The 25,191-nt window shown below is 40.7% G+C and overlaps 1 protein-coding gene across 2 annotated transcripts in view; it reads left to right on the top strand.

Moving 5' to 3' along the window:
• The window catches only part of LOC134344387 (tomoregulin-1-like), a 304,218-nt gene that overhangs the window by 200,473 nt on the left and 78,554 nt on the right, over positions 1 to 25,191 (top strand). For both annotated transcript variants that reach the window (XM_063044092.1, XM_063044091.1), the window contains one exon: positions 19,887 to 19,913. In XM_063044092.1, coding sequence (XP_062900162.1) covers positions 19,887 to 19,913 — 27 coding nt within the window. The remainder of the gene's footprint in view (positions 1 to 19,886; positions 19,914 to 25,191) is intronic.

Here is a 25,191-nt window from a genome sequence, read left to right as displayed (position 1 = left end):
GTCTACAACACAATTATTGTGATTCATTGATGTAATTATTTCCGCTTGAAGTGAACATATCTACTGACGGATACCTATCTGAAGGGCTTTACTAACTATATATCCAAGGTTAACGATTATATCCACTTTACCTGCCATGGAAGTTAATCAAATAGGAAATTCAATTGCGATTTCAAGCCTTGCTGTAGCATGATAAAGTTTACTCACTGCTTTACAAGGACGCTAGACCACCCAGCTTCTGATCAACCCTTCTGTGGAAGGTGGTGGACAGGAGGTGAGGCTGAGGATCAGGATTTCAATCAGTTTCTCGGTCTCTAATTGTGTGCCTGGAGTGTGGCAGGAATGTGCCATTGTGAGGCAGGACTATAGCTGGAAATCTAACTCCAACCACAGAGACATGGATTGGAAGAGTTACACAATATGGCAAAATGCTATCTGCTCAACTCGTACCTTCCTGAGCTGGTCCCATTTACCTGCATTTGACCCATATCTCTCTGAACATTTCCTATCCATTAGCCCATCCAAATGTATTTTAAACATTATCATTTTACCCCCACTACCACTTCCTTTGGCAGCTTGTTCCATACACCCACTAGCTTGTCTTTTTAAATTTTTCCCTTCTCACCTTAAACCTATACCCTCTAGTTTAAGGCTTTAGAGGAGAAAAGACTAGCAATCCAGCTTTTCTAAGACTATCATAATTTTATAAACCTCTACAAGGTCACCACTCAGATTCCTTTGTTCCAGGAAAAAGAGTCCCATTCAAGCCCTCTACCAGCAGCAACACCTTGTTAATCTTTTCTGAATCCTCTCGAGCTTAATCACATTCTTCTGATAGTATGGTGATCAGAACTGAACACAGTATTCCAGGTACAGACTCACCAATGTCCTATACAAATGTAACATGACATCGCAACTCCTGTTCTCAATTCCCTGTCCGATAAAGGCCTTCCTCCCCACTTTTCCCTCAGTGTCACCACTCTCAGAGTGTTTCTACCTTTTCTACTACGTTCTCCAAGGCCCTTCTATTTACTATGTAAGTTTTGCTCTGCTTTAACTTCTCAAAATGCATGATTTTGCAGTTCCCTGAGTTAAATTCTATCTGCCATTCCTTTGCTTCTTTCCCATTTGATCTTGATCATGATGTAATCTTAGACAACTTTCTTTACTGTCCACCACACCACCAATTTTGGTGCCCTTGTAAGCATACTAATGTGTCACCTACTGCATATCCAACACCAAAGTTTCCCTAGGGGAAAGTCCAGACCAACATATAGGCAAAGACAACTTAGTATTCTTGTACTGCAACCTCTATAGTTTCTTCTATATATTATGCAGAATTAATCCTTAAATAAAATTACCATTTTATAAAATAATGAGGTTTGTTCTGGGGAGAATGAATAATGAGAGACTTTTCCCAAGATGAAAGGGTCAAAGATAAGAGATTAGAGGTTCAAAAATCTGGAGTGTATTTTCTACATACGGCATGAGATGAATGCTCCAAGGCCTCCTTTGTGGCCTTCTAGAGGGAAGTGGAAAAATGTATCATGAATAAAAATCTGCAGGATTATGGAGAAAGGGTCAGAGAATTGTTTAGGTAGAGACCCAGTGCAGACAGAATGAGCTGACTAACTTCATTCCCTGTTATAATGATTCTGGGATTTTATAGTGATTCTTTAATGGGAAAAGAGATCAGAATTAATTTAAAAAGTAGGAAGGAGTGCACAGAGTAAGAGTTTCCAAGGTTTACTCCAGTCTGCCCTGATTGAGCACTGCCATGCCATTCTCCCTGACTGGAAGTGCCACCCCTCCCCCTTTAATCCCCCCTGCTTCAACACGTCTGAAACAACGGAACACTGAGCTGCCAGTCCTGCCCCTCCTGCAACCAAATCTCACTAATGGCTATAATGTCATAATTTCACAAGCTGATCCATGTCCTAAGCTCATCTATCTTTCCTATTATACTCCTTGCATTGAAATATATGCAGCTCAGAACTTTAGTCTCACCATGCTTCACTATTTGATTCGTGGCTTTATATGTCGGCTTAACAAACCTTCACACTAGAATATTAGTCCCCTTCCACTTCAAGTGCAAACTGTCCCTTCTTTATAGGTCTCACCTTCCCTGGAAGAGAGCCCAATGATCCAAAAATCTGATGCTGTCTCTCCTTAGCCACATGTTAAACTGTATGAGCTTTCTATTTCATGTTGACTATCCCGAATCGGTCTCTGTCTTTCCAAATACCTTGTATCCAGTCCCTTAGAATATCTTACAATAAATATCCCACTACTGATGTCAGGTTCATCAGCCAATAATTTCCAAACTTATTCTTAGAGCTTTTCTTAAACAAGGGAACAGCATTAGCTATCATTCAATCTTGGCACTTCACCCGTGGCTAAGGATATTTTAAATATCTCTACTAGGGCCCCTGCAATGTCTGCATTAACTTTCACCATGTCTGCTAGAGCAATCTCATATCTTCTTTTAGCTCTCCTGATTTCCTTTTGAAGTGTTCTCTTGCATTCAAGCATCTCATTTATTCCTACCTGCCTATACCTGCTATGCACCTCCTTCTTTTTCTTAACTGGAGCCTCAATATCTCTTGAAAACCAGGGTTCCCTAAACCTGTTATCATTGTATTTTATTCTGGCAGGAATACACAAACTCTGTAGTCTCAAAATTCCACTTTTGAAGGCCTCCCACTTAACAAGTACTTCTTTTCCAGAAAACAACATATTCTAATCCATACTTGCCAGATCCTTTCTGTTAACATCAAAATTGTCATTTCCCCAATTTAGAATTTCAACCACCTATCCTTTTCCATAATTTCCTTTAAACTATAGGCATTACGATCACTAGATGCAATGTGGTTCCCTACACAAACCTGTCACCTGGCCTGTCTTATTCCCGAATAGGAGATCTTCTATCACATTGGGACTTCTATGTACTGATAAAGAAGCTTTCCTGAACACATTTGACATACTCTTTCCCATCCAGTCCTTTTACAGTATGGGAGTCCCAGTCAATATGTGGTAAGTTAAAATAACCTACTATCACAACCTTATGTTTCTAGGAACAGTCCGCGATCTCTCTACAAATTTGCTCATCTAAATTCAGTGGACGTCGGGTGGTCCATAATATAATCTCATCAATGTGGTCATACCTTTCTTATTCTTCATTTCTATCCATTAGCCTCACTCAATGAGCTCTCCAGTCTGCCCTTTCTGAGCACTGCCATGTCATTTTCCCTGACTGGAAATGCCACCCCTCCCCCTTTAATCCCCCCTGCTTCAACACGTCTGAAACAACGGAACACTGAGCTGCCAGTCCTGCCCCTCCTGCAACCAAATCTCACTAATGGCTATAATGTCATAATTCCACATGCTGATCCATGTCCTAAGCTCACCTATCTTTCCTATTATACTCCTTGCATTGAAATATATGCAGCTCAGAATATTAGTCTCACCATGTTTCAGTATTTGATTCGTGGCTTTATATGTAGGCTTAACAAACCTTCACACTAGAATATTAGTCCCCTTCCACTTCGAGTGCAAACTGTCCCTTCTTTATAGGTCCCACCTTCCCTGGAAGAGAGCCCAATGATCCAAAAATCTGATGCTCTCTCTCCTTAGCCACACGTTAAACTGTATGAGCTTCCTATTTCTTACCTCATTGGCAAGTAGTGGGGGTAACAATTCTGAGATTGTAACCCTGGGGGGTCCTGTCCTTTAACCTAGCACCTACTTCCTGAATTCACTTTGCATTCTGTAATTGTGGTTATTATAGCATTTACATCCATTGCTCTAATTGTAATATTCTTCAAGTAAAGTTTTATTCTGCAGGTGATTAAAAAAAAAGGTTACAGGGCCTAAGTAAGCATGTGCTGCCAAAAAGGGGGGAATCTGAGATGAGCTCCTTGTGGAATATTTAAATCTTTAACGTTAATGATGACAGCCAACATCCAGCCCCTGATCTCAGAGTGCCTGGCCATCTCTCTTACAAAACCTGTTTCATCTTCTCATGTCACAGAGCTTTACACATCCCTAGTTTTCAACAGTTTTTACTCTTTGCAGTCCTCCTCTTAGTCTTCCTCCCTTATCAGTGAAAATAGGAAACACAGACGCTGGAAATATCAAACAGAAACAGAAAATGCTGGAAATGGTCAACAGGTCACCCTGTAGGAAGAGAAGCAGAATCAATGTTTTGGGTCAGAGACTGTAGGTCAGAAGTGAAAAAGAGACTAAAGAAGCTTGTGAAGCTGCAAAGTGGTTGGGGAAAGGGATATCTCTGACAGGATAAAACTAGGGTGACCCAGCTGCAAACAAGGTTATCTGGTCATAAGTAAATGGGAGCAGGTAGAGAGTGAGAACATAGATAAAAAAACTTAAATGAATATGGGGCTGTGAAATGCAAAGAAATAGGTCCTGCCCACCAGATAAATCTGGGTATGTCTTCCACTCGCAGGGCAGTGGAGGGTTAAAAAAAAACAAGCTGAGTTAATATTACAGGTGGATAATTGATAGAGTGACAGAGAAATCAAGTTATTTGAAACTGTACCATTCAATACTGAATCTGGAAGACTGCAACGTGCTCAGATGGAAGATCAGATGCTGTTCCTCAAGTTTGCATTGAGCCTCGTTGTGACAGTATGAGGTAACACAGACTAGTGCGATGAGGAATGAAATTGGCATGTGATGGGAAGCTCAGGTCACTCCTGCTAACTGAACACAGGTGTTCTGCAAACCACCTTCATTTGGTGTCTCCAGTGCAGAGGAGACTGTTCGAATCCAGCCGGCTCCCCTGCAGGCTTTCCATCCATGCTGGGTTACGAGCTGAGGATCTTTTAACCAATTTCCCCCGGGATCAATGAAGTATGACTATGACTATGACTATTATGAACTCAGAAAAATGCAAGTGGATCATTTCATCAGCTGGAATGATTGTTTGGGTTCCTGAATGTTGGGAAGGAAAGAGGTGAGAGGACAAGTTGTTTACATAGAATACCTCCGCTTCAGGCTAACACAAGCTTATTAAGATCCTAAAATACAATTCTAATTCAATATGGATTTGTACATGCAGGAGACTTTATAGGCCAGAGTTGTAAGTACTTCCTTTAAATTGAAATCTGCCGCTCTTGGTGTAATCTCAGTGAATCTTCACCATACCCTTTTTATGCATTTTCTATATGTATTATGCCAAGAACCTGTGTCTTCCAATTGTGCTTCAATATTGTTATGTATTTAGAGGTTTAATATCATTGGCATATGTCATGACATTTGTTGTTTTGTAGTAGCAGTACATTGTAATATATAATAATAAAAAATAAAGTACAATAAGAAATAGATAATTAAATAGGTAGTGCAAAAAGAGAGCAAAGAAAAGAGTAATGAGGTGGTGTACATGGATTAACTGTCCATTCAAAGATCTGATGGCAGAGAGGAAGAGGCTGTTTCTAAAGCATGGAGTATGTGCATTCAGGCTCCTGTATCGCCTCCATGATGGCAGCAATGAGAAGAGGGCATGCCCTGGGTGATGAGGGTCTTTAATGATGGGTGCTGCCTTTTTAAGGCATTGGCTTTTGAAGATGTCTTTGCTGCTGTGGAGACTAGTGCACATGGTGGAGGTGACTGACTTTGCCACTTTCTGTAGCCTTTTCTGACCCTCCATACCAGATAGTGATGCAACCAGTTAGAATCCATGGGGTATATTGGTAGGAATTTGCTCGAGTCTTTGGTGACATACCAAATCTCCAAAAAAAAAACTCCCAATGAAGTATAGCTGCTACCTTGCCTTGTTTGTTCTATTCCACAAAGTATAATTCCAGGATGAATTAAAAACTCTTGTAACATTTCATGAATTACACACTCCTATTTGTTCATCAATTGGTATCATCTTGAACTCATTTACAGTGCTCCCATCTCAGATCCAGTAGTGAGAGATGACTGCATTATTGGATGAGACAATAAAATGAGATCCTGACAGTGAGACATAATAGATTGTAAGACATCATTCAGTTAAGGCAAACATCAAAGAAAACAGATTAACTGGTGCTTTATCTTGTTACCTGCTGCTTCTTTTGCCTGTTTTATAATTGTAAATGCATTTCAAAAATTTACCCTTACAATGTCCTATGGAATATCAAGAGCATGTGATATTTTGTACATAAATGTAGCTTGTTCTTTCAGTGCAGCGTCAGGGTACTCATCATTTTTAATCTTATTGTCTGGAATTTCTTGCTGTTTGGCTCGGTGGTGGCATTCTCACATCTGAGGCATAAGTCATGAGTTCACGCCTCACACAGAGACATTAGAGCATAATTACTTCTGTACAGAAGGCGTTCTCTGCCTTTGAATAGCCCATTAAGCTGAGGCCTCTGTTTTCCCAGTCTGAAGAAAAAGAACTCAGAGAAATATTTAACAAGTATGAAAATTCTCACAGTCCCTTTGCCAACATTTTAATCTCAGCCGACATAATTTTGAAAAAAAGAAGTCTGCTCATTGTACTCTCTGGTGTGTAGATTGGTCAGTCCTACAATATGGATGATTAAAAAAAATGGCAACTAATGTTGAAAATTGTCCTTTAGCTTTGCCTTTGAAATTTGCAGATTGATAACAGCTCAGTTTTTATTTCCATGCAAGACAAATTTTCACTCAGATATTTGTGCAATCTTGATGTGTGCAGTTTGTCTGCTCCACATTCCTCCTTCTACAAGAAGAGACTTTGCTATAATGGTCACCCAGCGCTTGTGAATAGTGCAAAATGTCAGTTAAATTATTGTCTCCTGATTGTGAACCTTTCATTCATTAAAGGAATGCAGTCATATTGAAAGGCTGGCTTCCTGTGACAAGGCTGTTAACTGAAGATCCTGATTAATGACTTTGTCAGAGATAATGAACATTAAATTATGGTAAATGGGTATCTTCTGGATACAAATATTGCTTTAAAATTCATTTCCTACATTGAGAACCCTTAATAAATGTAATGATTGGATTTTCTGTAAACACTAACATGCACAGAATAATTGGTTTTGTAAAATATTAATGTAGGTACTTTAAGACATAACTGTACTGTGGTGGATAAATAAAGTGTTGCTTTTAGTATTGACATTGACAAGCCAGTTCTTCTGTCAAAAAAGTTGCTTATTTTGCCAGTTTTATAATAATAACTACAGTTTAAAAACATATCTGTGTAATGGTTACAGGAGGAGAGGAGGAGGAATTAAAGAAATGGGTAATTCAGTTATTTATATTGCCAAGGATACAATCATAGCCATGCAGTTCAATTAGCTACTATCATTGGACTGATACTCTAATGCATTAAGTAGACACTCTCCTCTTGTCTCACATCCCATCCCCTAGCATAAAACCACTGATAGAACATAGTCCTACAATCAATTCCCATTCCATTAATGAGAATATACTGAACAAATGTATCACAAAAACAGTGCTTTCTTTTACTTAAATATATTTTTTCCAATAGGCTGTGTGATCTCCTATGCCAAATTTCTCCACATTAACTCTTTGATGTGACTAATTAAGAAAATTGATGAAGGAAATGCAATGAACATGTTGTCATGGATTTTCAAAAAAATTCAACAAAGCCCCATAAAGTTTGATAAAATAAACAAATCCAAAAATTTAGAAGCAAAGAATGCAAAAGCAGAGAAGTTACATTGAATTGGTGTGGTTACGGTCTTGGAGAGCTGCAAAAAGGATGACTCCAGGAATGGGGGATAATAGCTGTAAGATTTAGGTTGGATAAATAGAGGAAATCACTTCCCATAAGTAGATGTTCATAAACCAAGAGACACAGTTTTAAAATGCTGAGTCAAAGATAAAAAGGAGAGATGGAAGGAAAAAGATATGCAAGAACAGTTATGATCTGCAACTCAAAGTTTGTAAGAGTGGTGGTAGTATATTTAATCTAAGCCTATAAAAGAGAGAATAATTTGCAAGGTTATAGAGAAGGTGCAGGAAAGGATATGATTCTGTAGCTGGAAGCAGCAGAGATTTGATGGGCTCTTTCCGTGCCGTAACAATTCTGTGATTCACCCTGTGCAGCTCCTCAACATCCTAATCAGCTCATTTTCCTATTCCTGCAACTAACTGAAAGGACGTTTGGTAAGCAAGAGCTCGCATTGGGAAAAATCGATGGAAAATGATAAAATTCCATCTCAACTGGAACATTGGAAATTTAACAGCTCAACATTTTCTCAATCATTTGTGACATACATGTGAAAATTTTTTCGTTTATCTCTTCTACTGCTGAAAATTGAGCAGTTATCTCAGGAGGCTGCTCATATTCCTGTTCTTACTGTTGAAATGCCCTTAGTCAATGGCCTCAGTGGTTCTTGGAGTCCGTTGTTATACTGTGTCGGCTGTACTTCACTTGTGCCACCATAATGAAGTGCAGTTAGTGCTAATCAGGTGACGTTCCAGGCTAAAGGCTGATTTATACTTGTGCGTATGGGCTACGCAGTCGGCCTGATTTATACTTTTGCATAGCCCTACACCGTGGTGAGCCTGCGTAGTTGTGTCTGCATCGGTTTGCAATTTACCGCCAAAACACTAGTTGGCGGTGGGATTTCTATGCCACTGTGTTGAGTTTCTTTGTGAGAGACATGGATGAGGAAATGCATTTCAAATACTTCCAGATGTCAGCAGGTAGATTTGACAATGTGGTTCATCGTCTCCAACCATTTATTTTGCATCAGTGTACAGACATGGCAGAGAAAAGCAACCAGAAATGCGTATGAGGAAATGCGATGCTACCAGGCGGACCTATCACAGTTGTTGTGGTCTGCGTCGCCGCGATGCATGAGTTACATTTTTGGGGAGGTGCGCGTCACCCTATGGCATACGGTACAGTGTAGGGTATGCAGTACCTATGGTGTACATTTGACGCAGAAGTATAAATTGGGCTTAAGGTCTCTAACATTCATTTTAAGGCACCAGAGGCAGCATCCAGATTCTGCACAGCCATGCTAAGACCCTGGGGGAAATTCATTTATTTACGTTAATTGCAGTTTCATGGAGATGGCTCTGTGCACTAAAGAATGCATCCTGTGACATTAGCTCACTTCCCCCTTAATCTACATTCTTCCAGACTGTAAGCAATTTGCCTCAGGCTGTCAGGAGAGGGAAGGGAAATGCCCTGATAGTGGAGAGCACACCTGTGGCTGTCCCTTTCAGCAACAAAAATCTTGTTCTAGATACTGTTGAGGGGGATGACCTGACGGGGGACGCCCACGGTGACCAGGTCTCTGGCACTGAGCCTGGCGCTGTTGTGCCGGAGGGAAGCAGGGAGAAGAGGAATGGGGTAGTCATAGGGGATTCCATAGTCAGGGGAACAGACAGGAGATTCTGTGAGCCTGATAGAGATACCCGCATGGTGTGTTGCTTCCCAGGTGCCAGGGTACGGGGTGTCTCGGATCGGGTCCAGAATATTCTGAAGGGGGAGGGCGAGCAGCCAGTTGTCTTGGTACATGTTGGTACCAATGACATAGATAAGGCAAGGGAGGAGGTCCTGAAGAGAGATTTCCGGGAGTTAGGAAGGAAGCTGAGAAGCAGGACCTCCAGGCTAGTAATCTCGGGATTGCTATCTGTGCCACAGGCTAGCGAGGGCAAGAAAAGTAGGATCAGGCAGATGAATGCGTGGCTGAGAGACTGGTGCAGGGGGCAGGGCTTCAGATTCTTGGATAATTGGGATCTCTTCTGGGGGAAGTATGACCTGTTCAAAATGGACAGGTTACACCTGAACCCGAAGGGGACCAATATCCTGGCGGGAAGGTTTAATAGAACTGTTAGGGAGGGTTTAAACTAATTTGGCAGGGGGATGGGAACCGGAATAATAGAGCGGAGGAAGGGGAAAACAGAAATAAATCTAAGATAGTGAGCAGTAAAGATGTCAGGAAAGACAGGCAGGTGATGGAGCAAATTTGTAGCCATTGGGATGAGTTGCAGTGCAATAAAGTTGCAGTGAAATCAAAGCGAGAAGTATCAAATACTGGTCTTAAGGTGTTATACTTAAATGCACGCAGCATAAGGAATAAGGTGGATGATTTTGTCGTACAGCTGCAGATTGGCAGGTATGATATTGTGGCCATCACTGAGACGTGGCTAAAGGATGCATGTCTCTGGGAACTGAACGTCCAAGGATACACGGTGTATCGGAAGGATAGGAAGGTAGGCAGAGGGGGAGGCGTGGCTTTATTGGTAAGAAATTATATTAAATCATTAGAAAGAGGTGATATATGATCAGAAGGCGCAGAATCTTTAGGGGTTGAGCTAAGAAATCGCAGGGGTAAAAGGACCCTGATGGTAGTTATTTATAGGCCTCCAAACAGCTGCAGTGATGTGGACTACAAATTACAACAGGAAATAGAAAAGGCTTGTCAGAAGGGCAGTGTTATGATAATTGTGGGGGATTTTAACATGCGAGTGGATTGGGAAAATCAGGTCGGCACTGGATCTCAAGAGAGAGAATTTGTAGAATGTCTGCAAGATGGCTTTTTAGAACAGCTTGTTGTTGAGCCCACTAGGGGATCGGCTGTACTGGATTGGGTATTGTGAAATGAACCCAGGGTGATTAGAGAGATTGAGGTGAAGGAACCCTTAGGAGGCAGTGATCATAACATGATTGAGTTCACTGTGAAATTTGAAAAAGAGAAGCCGAAATCTGATGTGTCAGTATTCCAGTGGAGTAAAGGAAATTATAGTGGCATGAGAGAGGAACTGGCCAAAGTTGACTGGAAAGGGACACTGGCGGGAAGGACAGCAGAGCAGCAGTGGCTGGAGTTTATGCAAGAAGTGAGGAAGGTGCAAGACAGGTATATTCCAAAAAAGAAGAAATTTTCAAATGGAAAAAGGATGCAACCGTGGCTGACAAGAGAAGTCAAAGCCAAAGTTAAAGCGAAGGAGAGGGCATACCAGGAAGCAAAAATTAGTGGGAAGACAGAGGATTGGGAAGTTTTTAAAAGCTTACAAAAGGAAACTAAGAAGGTTATTAAGAGGGCAAAGATTAACTATGAAAGGAAGCTAGCAAATAATATCAAAGAGGATACTAAAAGCTTTTTCAAGTATATAAGGAGTAAAAGACAGGTGAGAGTAGATATAGGACCAATAGAAAATGATGCTGGAGAAATTGTAATGGGAGATAAGGAGATGGCAGAGGAACTGAACGAGTATTTTGCATCAGCCTTCACTGAGGAAGACATCAGCAGCATACCAGACACTCAAGGGTGGCAGGGAAGAGAAGTGTGCGCAGTCACAATTACGACAGAGGAAGTACTCAGGAAGCTGAATAGTCTAAAGATAGATAAATTTCCCGGACCAGATGGAATGCACCTTCGCGTTCTGAAGGAAGTAGCTATGGAGATTGTGGAGGCATTAGCGATGATCTTTCAAAAGTCAATAGATTCTGGCATGGTTCCAGAGGACTGGAAGATTGCAAATGTCACTCCGCCATTTAAGAAGGGAGCAAGGAAGCAAGAAGGAAATTATAGACCTGTTAGCTTGACATCGTTGGTTGGGAAGTTGTTAGAGTCGATTGTCAAGGATGAGGTTACAGAGTACCTGGAGGTATATGACAAGATAGGTAGAACTCAGCATGGATTTCTTAAATGAAAATCCTGCCTGACAAACCTATTACAATTTTTTGAGGAAATTACAAGTAGGCTAGACAAGGGAGATGCAGTGGATGTTGTATATTTGGATTTTCAGAAGGCCTTTGACAAGGTGCCACACATGAGGCTACTTAACAAAATAAGAGCCCATGGAATTACGGGAAAGTTACATACGTGGATAGAGTGTTGGCTGATTGGCAGGAAACAGAGAGTGGGAATAAAGGGATCCTATTCTGGTTGGCTGCCGGTTACCAATGGTGTTCCACAAGGGTCCATGTTGGGCCGCTTCTTTTTACATTGTACGTCAACGATTTGGATTATGGAATAGATGGCTTTGTGGCTAAGTTTGCTAATGATACGAAGATAGGTGGAGGGGCCGGTAGTGCTGAGGAAACGGAGAGTCTGCAGAGAGACTTGGATAGTTTGGAAGAATGGGCAAAAAAGAGGCAAATGAAATACAATGTTGGAAAGTGTATGGTTATGCACTTTGGCAGAAGAAATAAATGGGCAGACTATTATTTAAATGGGGAGAGAATTCAAAGTTCTGAGGTGCAACGGGACTTGGGAGTCCTCGTATAGGATACCGTTAAGGTTAACCTCCAGGTTGAGTCGGTGGTGAAGAAGGCGAATGCAATGTTGGCATTCATTTCTAGAGGAATGGAGTATAGGAGCAGGGATGTGATGTTGAGGCTCTATAAGGCACTGGTAAAACCTCACTTGGAGTACTGTGGGCAGTTTTGGTCTCCTTATTTAAGAAAGGATGTGCTGACGTTGGAGAGGGTACAGAGAAGATTCACTAGAATGATTCCGGGAATGAGAGGGTTAACATATGAGGAACGTTTGTCCGCTCTTGGACTGTACTCCTTGGAGTTTAGAAGAATGAGGGGAGACCTCATAGAAACATTTCGAATGTTGGAAGGCATGGACAGAGTGGATGTGGCAAAGTTGTTTCCCATGATGGGGGAGTCTAGTACAAGAGGGCATGACTTAAGGATTGAAGGGCGCCCATTCAGAACAGAAATGTGAAGAAATTTTTTTAGCCAGAGGGTGGTGAATCTATGAAATTTGTTGCCACAGGCGGCAGTGGAGGCCAAGTCATCGGGTGTATTTAAGGCAGAGATTGATAGGTATCTGAGTAGCCAGGGCATCAAAGGTTATGGTGACAAGGCTGAGGAGTTTTACTAAATGGGAGAATGGATCAGCTCATGACAAAATGGCGAAGCAGACTTGATGGGCCGAATGGCCAACTTCTGCTCCTTTGTCGTATGGTCTTATGGCCAATTGTCAACAGTGTAGGTTATTGCAGAATTTCAGCAGCCCTTAAGTAGTTATTTTATGAATGGCCTCCTGGGCACAGTATCTGTACCCAGACATCCCACCTCTCTTGGAAGTTCCGGGAGTCTCCCGCATATCAGTAGTGGCTCCCTGACGCCCGGAAATTATATACAATATCCTGGAAATAGATTTTTTTGAGAGGGAGGGGGAGAGCGAGCATCCTGATTGGTCTCTCTTCGTGCTAAGAGTGGTCCCCAACCACCGAGCCGTGAGGAAACAATATGATTTGGCGATATGAAACGATATGAGTCAGCTGTACCTTTTCTCATTCCCTGTTACGCACTGTTGAATTTTAATGCACACGAGGTCATCAGTGACCCAAGACGTGCAAAGGAATGGGTCTGTGACCCATTTGTGAATGTCCCCAGTGAATCATCCATGTCAGCGCAGGAAAAAATCAACTCCTCGAGCTTGCAAATGACGGCGGGCTGAAAAGTATGTTTGACATAACATCTCTGCCGGCATTCTGGATCAAAGTCAAGGCTGAATATTCTGTGATAGCCACAAAAGCACTGAAAACGTTGCTTCCATTTCCAACATATCTCTGTGAAGTGGGGTCTTCTGCAATGAATGCAACGAAAACTAAATTGCGGAATAGACTGGACATAAGGAACCCCCATCACCCCTCGATAGGACCGTGTTGTTGCAGGAGAACAAGCCCAGGGCTCCCATTGATTCAGTGATATTGGTGTGTTGCAATGATTTTATATGTTCATACGGGGAAAATATGCGCTGTGTGTTTAATATCCAAACGTTACCTAAAATGTTATGATGCAATTGACTTATCACCTATATTCCGGTTGTGATTAACACCCCCGCCCCGGTCGGCCGGTCCGCAAGAAAATTGTCAATATTAAACCGGTCTGCGGTGCAAAAACAATTGCGAAGCCCTGCTAAGTAGACCTATAAGTTTTCTCTGTGGGCGGGCTTTACAGTCGACCTCAAAAATAATGACAGTGTTGCTCGCTGCACTGTTGCAACAGTGACTTTTCTATTGCCCATGGTGGGTTAAGATTGTAAAAGACCTGTTGAGGTGAGTTTAACAGGTGTCATTCGTTCATTAGCATGGCTAATGTTATTTAAACTAGCTGGCTGGCCACTAAGGAGCTACGCTATTGATGTCCTACTTGATGATGCCAAACTGCCTGTAGACTTACTTAAAGTTGTAACAGAATAAACATGATAATATAATATAATATAAGTACATATTTTAATGTCACATTTTCTGCATATACTCAACTTGGTTTACAGATTTGGCAAAATCACTAAACAAAGTATTACATACACCCTTGGAGCTCGACCATGGGGGGGTGGTGGGGATATGGGGATGTGGGGGGCAGGGTGCTTCCTCCCTGAAATGAGTTTTTGCAGGGTGGGATGTCTGTGTACCTAGGTTAAATCACAAAGAAAGCTGTGCTCTTGGACACAGTCCTTTCACCATGCTCTGCTTCTAGTTGCCATGAACTACAAGGCACCACAACTATCGACCTGGCTGAATCGATTAATTGTCAACACTTTGAAGGTGCATCATTTGTGAAGTGCATTGACCCCTGCAACAACTTTGAAAAAGTTTGAGTTAGTCCTAGCAATGTAAAATTTCCAGGATTACCTATTTAATATGAAGATGTGCATCCAGTTGAACAAAAGTCAACATGATTGCTGTTGTTCAACATTTAGTTTGCACGTATTTAATTTTGAAACCAGATACCTGGAAAGTCCAAACTCAAGAGTTAACGATGATTAAACTCCACAGTCGTTCGATGCATTTTCCTCTTGTTCATATCTTCACCCTCCCCCAATTAAATACTTTTCTATAGCATCTGCTCCTATCCCTGCACAAATCTATGGTGGAGGACAAGGAGTCGTAGTACCTTAGCTGTTTATCCACTGAGAGAACTGTCGCCTGATGGGGTTCATTGCATTAGATCCAGTATGGCCTCTATCCTAGTCAGCCTGTGTCACACCTAACAAATTCCACCCCTTCTAAACATTTTGCAGTAAGGAAGTGCCAATCAGTATTAAAGAAGTTGAAGTCTCCCAAGGCAACAATCCAGTTATTTTTGCACCTTTTCAAAATCTGCCTCCTGATCAGCTCCTCAATGTCTCTGTTGCTACTGGGAGGAGGGCAGTGGGGTCTATAGAATACTCCCACTGGAGTGATTGCTCCGTGCCTGTTTTTGACTTAAACTCATACTGACTCAGTGGATGATCCCTCCACAAATTCCCTTTGTATAGTTACGATACTATCCCTGATGCCACTGCCCCCATTCCTTTTACCTCCCTGCCCACCCTTTTATGGCTAATATGAGAGGGCATAACTTTAATGTGGTTGGAGGTAAGTATAGAGGGGATATTCGAGGCACATAAATGAAAGAGAAATGGAGGGCTCTATGGGAGGGAAGCATTGTAACTGTGGGCCAAAGGGACTGCACTGTGTTGTACTGTTCTATATTCTATATTCTCTGTGTCTGGCAGTATCTGTGAAAAGTAAAATAAATTTAAGATATCAAATTAAAGACTCTTTCTCAGAACAGTGAAGGAGCGAAAACAGGTCGCAGAGGAGGTGGGAGGGAGGTATAGATGGATGGAATATTTCTGTTAAAATGTGGCTTGGGTTCCTATTGTGATATGAGGTTGACAGTGGTATCTGGTTGATAGATTAATAAGACAAGTTTGAATGAGAGAGAAGATGAACAAAGAAATATAAAAATTACACAATAAAGACAATTAAGGAAAGTAAACAGAGCTGTAGGAAGTGCCTGGCAGGCAGGTCAGGCCATGCCAGCAGTCAAGAAAAACTGAGCCACCAATAGGAATGAATGACCTTCAGCAGAACTGATAGATCTTATAGAAAGAGAGAAAGCAAGCTACCAGAAAATGTTGAAGTCAGCCCAATTGAGAAGAAGAGTCTTTGATCTGAAACGCTTCTCTTTTCATGGACACTGCCAAGTCAATTGGGTGTTGCCTGCATTTTTTTTGCAATTTGTGTTATTACTGGGGCTTTTCTTTGGGGCTTTCTATTAATTAATCATTGAGTAACATTCATTGTAAAGCTTGATGAGGATTGTTAGGGTCACTAAAATGATGAAAGTCGCTGCTCCTGACAGTTGCCATGAAATTGAATTGCTGCAGCTGCAGGTCAATGTTGCATCAAAGTGAAAAGCTACTAGCATGGGTGGAGCATTGGCTGGCCGGCAGAAAACAGGGAGTGGGAATAAAGGGATCCTATTCTGGCTGGCTGCTGGTTACCAGTGGAGTTCACAGGAGTCGGTGTTGGGACTGCTGCTTCTTACAATGTATGTCAGTGATTTGGACTATGGGATTAATGGATTTGTGGCTAAATTTACCGATGATACAAAGATAGGTGGAGGAGCGGGTAGTGTTGAGGAAACAGAGAGCCTGCAGAGAAACTTAGATAGTTCAGGGGAATGGGCAAAGAAGTGGCAAATGAAATACAATGTTGGAGAGTGTATGGTCATGCACTTTGGTGGAAGAAGTAAATGGGCAGACTATTATTTAGATGGGGAGAGAATTCAAAATGCAGAGATGCAAAGGGACTCGGATGTCCTTGTGCGATATACCCTAAAGGTTAAAATCCAGGTTGAATTGGTGGTGCAGAAGGCGAATGTAAAGTTTGACATTCATTTCTAGAAGTATAGAATGTAACAGAAGGGATGTGATGTTCAGGCTGTATATGGCACTCATGAGACCACACTTGGAGAATTGTGTGCAGTTTTGGGCTGCTTGTTTTAGAAAGGATATACTGACATTGGAGAGGGTACAGAGAAGATTCACGAGAATGATTCCATAAATGAAAGGGTTACTGTATGAGGAACATCTGGCAGCTCTTGGGCTGTATTCCCTGGAGTTCAGGAGAATGAGGGGGGATCTCATAGAAACATTCCAAATGTTAAAAGGCCTGAACAGATTTGATATGCAGTTATTTCCTATGGTAGGGGAGTCTAGGAAAAGAGGGCACAACTTCAGGATTGAAGGACATCCATTTAGAACAGAAATGCAGAGAAATTACTTTAGTCAGAGGATGGTAAGTCTAGAATTTGTTGCCACGAGCGGCTGTGGAGGCCAAGTCATTGGGTGAATTTAAGGCAGAAATAGATAGGTTCTTGATTAGCCAGGGCATCAAAGGGTATGGTGAGAAGGCAGGGGAGAGGGGATGACTGGAAGAATTGGATCAGTCTATGATTGAATGGCGAAGCAGAATTGTTAGGCTGAATGGCCAACTTTTGCTCCTATATCTTGTGGTCTTAAAAGTTGGGATGGGATTCTAGCAATAGGATTTATCAACAGGAATTTTATCTCCTGGTAGAACTCCTGTCTGTGCAGCATAGACTTCAATATCAGTTGATAAACCAGGTGACTCAAATATGTACTCAACAGTGGAAAATGTGTCGTACCTTGGTTCTTAGTATCATTCCTTGGAGTATTTTTGTCCAAGCAGTCAAAGGGAACAGTTGGGTGTGACATATCTCCTCATCAGAAATTCTTCCTTACTTTTATGTTATTTAATAAACAAACTCCCTTTTGATCTGACCCATTAACTCTGCTTCACTATCCACAAATACTGCCAGGCCAGCTAATGTTTCCAGCATTTTCTGTTTGAGTCCCTTTTGGCTTGATTATTTTTGATAGCTTTGTTCAGACTTAATTTACTAGAAGAAGCTGTGTAGGTAAGGTTGGTAATGAAAGGTATAAATGCAGTTTGAAACCAGTACATAAAATATAATCTCCTTACAGACAATAACAATAAGTGGTTGTGAGGTAACAGTTAAAGCACAATTTCTATTTAATCTCAGTGGTATGCTGTAAGGCAGAATCAAATCACTAAAAAAGTGTGAAACATCTGATGTATATATTCATGATGTATATAACGCTATCACAGCTCAGGGATTTGGAGTTCAATTCTGACGCAATGTTGTAAGGAGTCTGTACGTCTTCTCTGTGGAGTGCATGGGTTTTCCCCAGATGCTCCGGTCTCCTACAGGCCAAAGTCGTAGCTGACAGGTTAATTGGCCATTGTAAATTGTCCCGTGATTAGGTTAAGCTTAATGGAGTTTGCTGGGGGTAGCTGGGCGACATGCCTCAAAGGGTCAGAAGGGCCTACTCCGAGCGAAATTAAGACAAATCAATTAAAATTGGCAAGATTCTACACTCCTGCTGCTATTCGGCTTATGTTTCTGAAATAAATGTGTTCATTGTTGTCTTATGGTTCTCGCAGAGTCTCTGCTTAAGAAATCAAGAAGCAACAATATAAATGAATAATTCCATGAACACAAATTAGAAGTTTAAGGGAAGAGTTCTAATTTTGTTTTAATTATCAAACCTATAAAAAGTTTATAGAATTTTTAACACAGCCTTATCTTTTTTTATTTGGTGCTGTAACATTTAAAATTGGAAAATGCTGAATATACTATGAAGTTAGGGAACATCTGTGGAGGGAGAAACTGAGCCAATACCCTCTCACAGAACAGCCATTGACCTGAATTGCAGTAGAGGAAACAAATATATCTGAGCCTAGCATTTCTGCTAGGATGTTGAACTATATATTTGTTCGAACTATCGGCATCAGCAAGATAACATCTAGGCTAATATCTCAGATCTGAGTCAATTTTAAACTTACCATTCCAGTAAAGTTAAGCAAGTAAAATCAGCCAGGAGACTTAATAAATGTCAAATTGCCCCATCTGAACTTAACCTGCTCTTTAAAGTACGAAAATGGGAGGTGAAGATAGAAGGGACAGTAAAAGGTTAAATTTGCAAATGTAGCTTAGCGCCAAGCACCATGTTAACTCAGAGGTCTGATCTACTTTCATCCCGCGACTTCTCACCAAGTTCTTGATTAGACATGGCTTCAAAGGTTATGGGGAGAAGGCTGGGAACTGGGGTTGAACTGAGGAGAAAATAAAGGATCAGCCATGATTGAATGGTGGAGCAGACTCAATGGGCCAGGTGGTCTAATTCTGCTCTTATTACATCCTAATTATGTCTTATGGTCTTATGGTCAAATGATGGTAGTACGAAGCAATGGATATAAAATAGATCCAAACAGGAGAGCATTTTGCATTTTTAGCTTTAGCCCCTTTGCCCAATATAAAATGTTTTGGTCTTTTGTATCTTCAGTTCCCCTCAGCCCTCCTTCTCTGTCATGTAATATCTGCTCTCTAAACCCTTCCCAAAATCCCATTTGCCTGTAACTTACCTGAACGGAACTCCCTCTACTGAACACCTGCTGTTCCTATCTAAGCCTACTGATCTCAGCATGCAACTGAAACTTGGGAATTATTCTGTCTTCATTGTGATGTTCAGGAACCATTGGCATTCACCTGCACAGTCATCCAACCAAATGTTTTGATGTATTTTAACTTGGATCTTTATATGAAAAGCTCACTTAATTGTATATTTTACAGTTTTTGCTGTTGCTGGTTTTAGGAAAATTTCATTTGTTGCAATGTGTTTAGGGTCCAAAGCTGAAATTATTAATACATGGTGAGAAATTATTAAAACTAGAAGTTAATTCTTACCCCTCAACTTAGAACTGCATAATGCAGAAGTGGAAACCTGTACAATAAAACTGAAAGAGTTGCTGCAGGACATTACTTACATGGATTATTGCAATAAGCAGAATTTTAATGTATCTCTGTCCACAGATTAACGGATCTGCTGTCTTGTAATTAGTGACAAGTTCAGAATATTGTTATATTGTACGTTGGCAACCATCCTGTATTCTAGCTGCATAGTTTTGTTTAAGTTTGTCATGATACAACAATGTAATCCTGTTAGGATTCAGTTAGGGTTTACTCACAAGGAATTTTAAACACTGTGATAATCCATGTTTTGCAGCTCTGTGAAGAAACAACTAACCCCCAAGAACATTTTCTCTAAGATTATTCTTTTCTGTTTATTTTCCAGAAAACGGCTCTGGATCGGGAGAAGGAGGTATGTTTTACATCTTACCTATAAAATATCCTACAGGCTCTGTATTGTAAGATCACGGGAATTATTACTAAGAACCCTAATCAATACAGAGAAATAATTTGGAATATATTACTTTGGACTTTTAAGAGTTGACAATGTTTATTGGGTTAGAGGTGGGAGCGCAGTTTCACAAAAGTACGCTTAGCAGAGTGCAGTGATGGGGAGAGTGTTAGGCGAGATGGTTCTGGGAAAAGCCTACAATATGTCATAAGGAGAGCAGTTTTTTCCCAAAATATATGCCTCCATTCAGAATCTGAATCTGAATCGAGATTTAGGGATTCAAAGATTCAAAGTACATTTAATGTCAAAGTATTTATACAGTATACAACCCTGAGATTCGTCTTCCCACAGCTACAAAACAAAGAAAATCATGAAACCAGTTCAAAAAAATCAAACATCCAATGTGCAAAAAACAGAACAAATCAAGCAAGCGGCAAAAAAATGAGTGAAAAATACAAAATATAAAGCACCAAACCTCAAAGATATCAAAAGAGTCTAGGCATACTCACTTGAGCTTTCAGGTTTAACATCACTGGCATATGTCACAAAATTTGTTGTTTTCTGGCAGCAGTACATTATAAATGACAATAAGTGTACACATAAAAATAAATTAAATAAGTAATGCAAAAAAGTGAGGCAAAATACTGAAGAAGTGTTCATGGGTTCATTGTCCATTCAGGAATCTGATGACAGAGGGGGAGAAGCTGTTCCTGTAATGTTGAGTGTGTCTCTTCAGGCATCTGCACCTCTTCCTTGATGGTAGCAATAAGAAGAGTGCATGTCTTGGCTGATGAGGGTCCTTAATGATGAATGCCTCGTTTTTGAGGCACTGCCTTATGAAGGTGTCCTGAATGCTGGGAAGGCTAATGCCCATGATGGAGCTGGCTAAGTTTACAACTTTCTGCAGCTTCTTCTGATCCTGTGCAGGGCCCCATCCATACCAGTTAGATGCAACCAGTTAGAATGCTGTACATAGTACAACTGTAGAAATTTGTGAGTGTGTTTCGTGACCTACCAATTCTCCTCAAACTCTAATGAAATATAGCCATTATCATGCCGCCTTTGTAATTGCATTAATATGTTGGGCTCAGGATAGATCCTCAGATGTTGAAACCCAGGAACTTGAAACTCCTCACCCTATCCAATTTTGATCCCTTGGTGAGGACTGGTGTGTGTTCCCTTGACTTAACCTTCTTGAAGTCCACAATCAACTCTTTGGTCTTACTGACATTGAGTGCAAGGTTGTTGCTGTGACACCACTTAACCAGCTGATCTATCTTGCACCTGTACGCCTCTTCATCAACATTTGAAGCTCTGCCAACAATAGTTGTGTCATCAGCAAATTTATAAATGGCATTTGAGCTGTGCCTAGCCACACAGTTGTGGATGTAGAGAGCATAGAGTACTGAGTTAAGCAAGCATCCTTGAGGTGTGCCAACGTTGCTTGTCAGCAAAGAGGAGATGTTACTTCCGATCTGCACAGACTGTGGTCTCCCAGTGAGGAAGTCAAGGATCCTGTTGCAAAGGGAGGTACAGAGGCCCAGGTTTGGAGTTTTTTTGATTGAAACTGAGGGTATGATTGTGTTGAGTGCTGAGCTATAGTCAATAAACAGCAGCTTGATGTAAGTATTACTATTGTTCAGGTAATCCAAGGCAGAGTGGAGAACCAGTGAGACTGCATCTACTGTCGATCTATTGTGGTGATAGACAAAATGCAGTGGGTCTATGTCCTTGTTTAGATAGGAGTTGATGGTAGACATGACCAACCTCTCAAAGCACTTCATCACAGTAGATGTGAGTACCACTGGGTGATAGTTGTTGAGGCAGCTCACCCTGTTCTTCTTAGAAGTTTACGGAGATTCAGTGTGTTTTCTAAAACTTTGACAAATATCTTTAGATATGTGGTGGAGAGTATATTGACTGGTTGCATCACCTCCTGGTATGGAAACACCAATGCTCTTGTATAGAAAAGCCTACAGAAAGTCATGGATAGGGCCCAGTCCATTAAGTGTAAGACCCTCCCCACCGTTGAGCATATCTACACAGAGCATTGTCTCAGGAAAGCAGCATCCTTCGTCAAGGACTGCCACCAGCAAGAAGGTATGGGAGACTCAGGACCCACACCACCAGGTCCAGCCTCTTAAACCAGAGTGGATAACTTCACTCAACTTTACTCACCCCATCACTTAACTGTTCCTACAACCTATGTTCTCACTTTCAAGTACTCTTCATCTCATGTTCTGGATATTCATTGTTTGTTTATTATTATCATTCCTTTTTTCGCATTCATTTTGCATTTGCACAGTTCATTGTATTTCTTGCACATTAGTTGTTATCCATCCTGCTGGGTGTGGACTTTCATCGATTCTATTGTATTTCTTGTATTTAATGTGATTGCCCGCAAGAATCCCAGGGTTTTGTATATGTACTTTGATAATAAATTTACTTTAAACTTTTCATTTTCCCTTATTGGAAGCAATTTTGTGCTTTTGTGTTTACACATTGTAACTAATAACTTCTGTTTGATCTGATCATATGTAAAAATATAGTTTCTTGATCTGGCAGAGAGATCTTAAAATGTTAATAGCTCAAGGAGGCCACAAGTGGTCAAGGAGTCACTGCAAAAGAGCTTTGCCGCTCAGGTCTTCACAGAATTATTGAAAGGCATATCTTCGCCTTTCATCAAGTAACTTAAAATATTTGTAGTTTGGCTAGATGGCATTACCGATATGCACTATTTTCAGGTATAATTTCTCCAGAAGCTGTGATTCACTTCTTGCATCTTTAGTCCTTGTTTCATGCACTCGTTGGCGTGGACACCACTAACTGCCTTTCAGACCTCAACATACAACTTTAATTAACCTGTACTCTTCCTGTTGTTGGTGGAAATTGCCCACAAGAAAGAATTAGTATTTGTTTGGCTTTTCTCCAATTACATTGTTCAAGCACCACTTATGATTCAAAGCAGTGGACAGGAAATCGGTGGAAAGGCCACTTCTCTGCCAATACTTTTTGGAATGAATCAGTCTATTCTTTATTTCTTCCTGTTGAGTCTCAGGGTTCTGATAAATGTCTTCCTGATAACAGGGATGAGATTGGAGCCATGACCGCAAAATTATATTGAGAGATATATAAATGATAATTGTATGTGACAATATAATCCCTGGACATAAATAAAATATTTTATGAAATATGCTCAGAATGCATGATATATAATTGAAAATGTTAAAATTCGCATTAAGTAAAATCCTGTGGAATAATTTTGCAGCATGATCTGTTAACTCCATCTGGATCATTGTACCACAATTTGAACAGAAATGTTAAACTTTTAGTATTAAAATCTCCACAGAAGTAACAGAAGTTTTTTTTGTGATGAAAAATGTTCATATATTAATAACCCAAGACAAAATGTCAGGACCTCATTGAAAATATATTAATTGTAATTAATACCACAAAAGACTGGATTACGTAGCTGATGTGATTCCTCTGGTCAGTTTGAGGTATTCATTGGAGATAATTTCTTTAAAGACAAATGATGATGAACCATTGCATTATTCCAGCTGGATTCAGTAAAGGGGAACATCAAGTAATGTGAAACCACTTGCGTTTTCCTGACTGAATCAGTATTAATTTAGTTCTACGTCTGGATTTTAAAATGATTCAATGTGTTAACCAACTTGATGAGAAAGTCCCGGTTCTGTTTATTGAAGTTACGTGCCGATTATAAAATAAAAATATTAAACATAGCAGGCACATGATCTATTGGTACAGTGTTGCCAGACCAGACTAAATAGCTGGCCACAGCATCTTCCATGACCTCCCCTCTTTATGCCATGATACCCAAAACTGAAGTCAGATCTGTCCCCTAATGTTAAGCAAATATTATCTTCAGAAGTAATATTTTTACCCCTTAAAGTCAGAGTTTTACAGTTCAGTTGTGTCCTTTCTTGATCTATTTTTTAATTTTTCTTGATTAATTTTGGAACTATGGACCATTAAACCAATTAAAACTTGAAAGTTAATGCTGAGCAATTTGAGTAATACTTCTGTTAAATCTTCTTAACTTTAACACCTTCTATCTTAACATTCTAAACCACATTATAAACATCCTGGGATCGTCTAAACCCTGTCCATTATCTTATCATTTCTATTTTATGATTGTAATGTTTCAGGTAATATTTTGCCCAATTTCTGGCCTCTTTTCAATCCCCTTTCATTTAATTTCTAATGCATTTATTTCTGCTCTTTATAAATGCATTCATTATTATTCTATAATGATGGAAGAAATGTACAACTTTTAGAGCTTACTTTATCCTAAGCATTGGAGTTGCTTCATTTATGAGACTATAATGCAAATATCATAATAACTTAATAGACTGAGCCTCATTTGCCTGTATTTTAAAAATCAAAATGTGAACAGTTTTCTCCATCGTTTCTTCCTTTTCTACTTTAACGTTGCTTTTTGGCCTACATCTCTGTTCTTCAAATTAAATGTGCCTTTCACAACATTGGACGGGTTTGTGGTGCTGGCATGCTGATGCTTTTGCAGAGAAATGCTGGCTGGCTGTACTGTGCCTCACAGCATGCAGAGACAAAATGTTCTGGAAGTCGGATTTAATTCTGTTGTAGTTCCTAACTATATCAATATGGGGGAATGGATACAATTTGTATCTAGTCTCCCAGATTTGCCTGCATTTACAGTTTTATTAAACAAGTTACTTGACTATTTAAACGCAAACAACAGGAATTCTGCAGATGCTGGAAATTCAAGCAACATACATCAAAGTTGCTGGTGAACGCAGCAGGCCAAGCAGCATCTATAGGAAGAGGCGCAGTCGACGTTTCAGGCCGAGACCCTTCGTCAGGACTAACTGAAGGAAGAGTGAGTAAGGGATTTGAAAGCTGGAGGGGGAGGGGGAGATGCAAAATGATAGGAGAAGACAGGAGGGGGAGGGATAGAGCCGAGAGCTGGACAGGTGATTGGCAAAAGGGGATACGAGAGGATCATGGGACAGGAGGCCTAGGGAGAAAGACGGGGGGGGGTGACCCAGAGGATGGGCAAGAGGTATATTCAGAGGGACAGAGGGAGAAAAAGGAGAGTGAGAGAAAGAATGCGTGCATAAAAATAAGTAACAGCTGGGGTACGAGGGGGAGGTGGGGCCTAGCGGAAGTTAGAGAAGCCAATGTTCATGCCATCAGGTTGGAGGCTACCCAGACGGAATATAAGGTGTTGTTCCTC

Source organism: Mobula hypostoma, chromosome 3, assembly GCF_963921235.1.
Source record: "Mobula hypostoma chromosome 3, sMobHyp1.1, whole genome shotgun sequence".
Classification (NCBI taxonomy): Eukaryota; Metazoa; Chordata; class Chondrichthyes; order Myliobatiformes; family Myliobatidae; genus Mobula; species Mobula hypostoma.
This window is presented reverse-complemented; position numbering and strand designations above follow the sequence as displayed.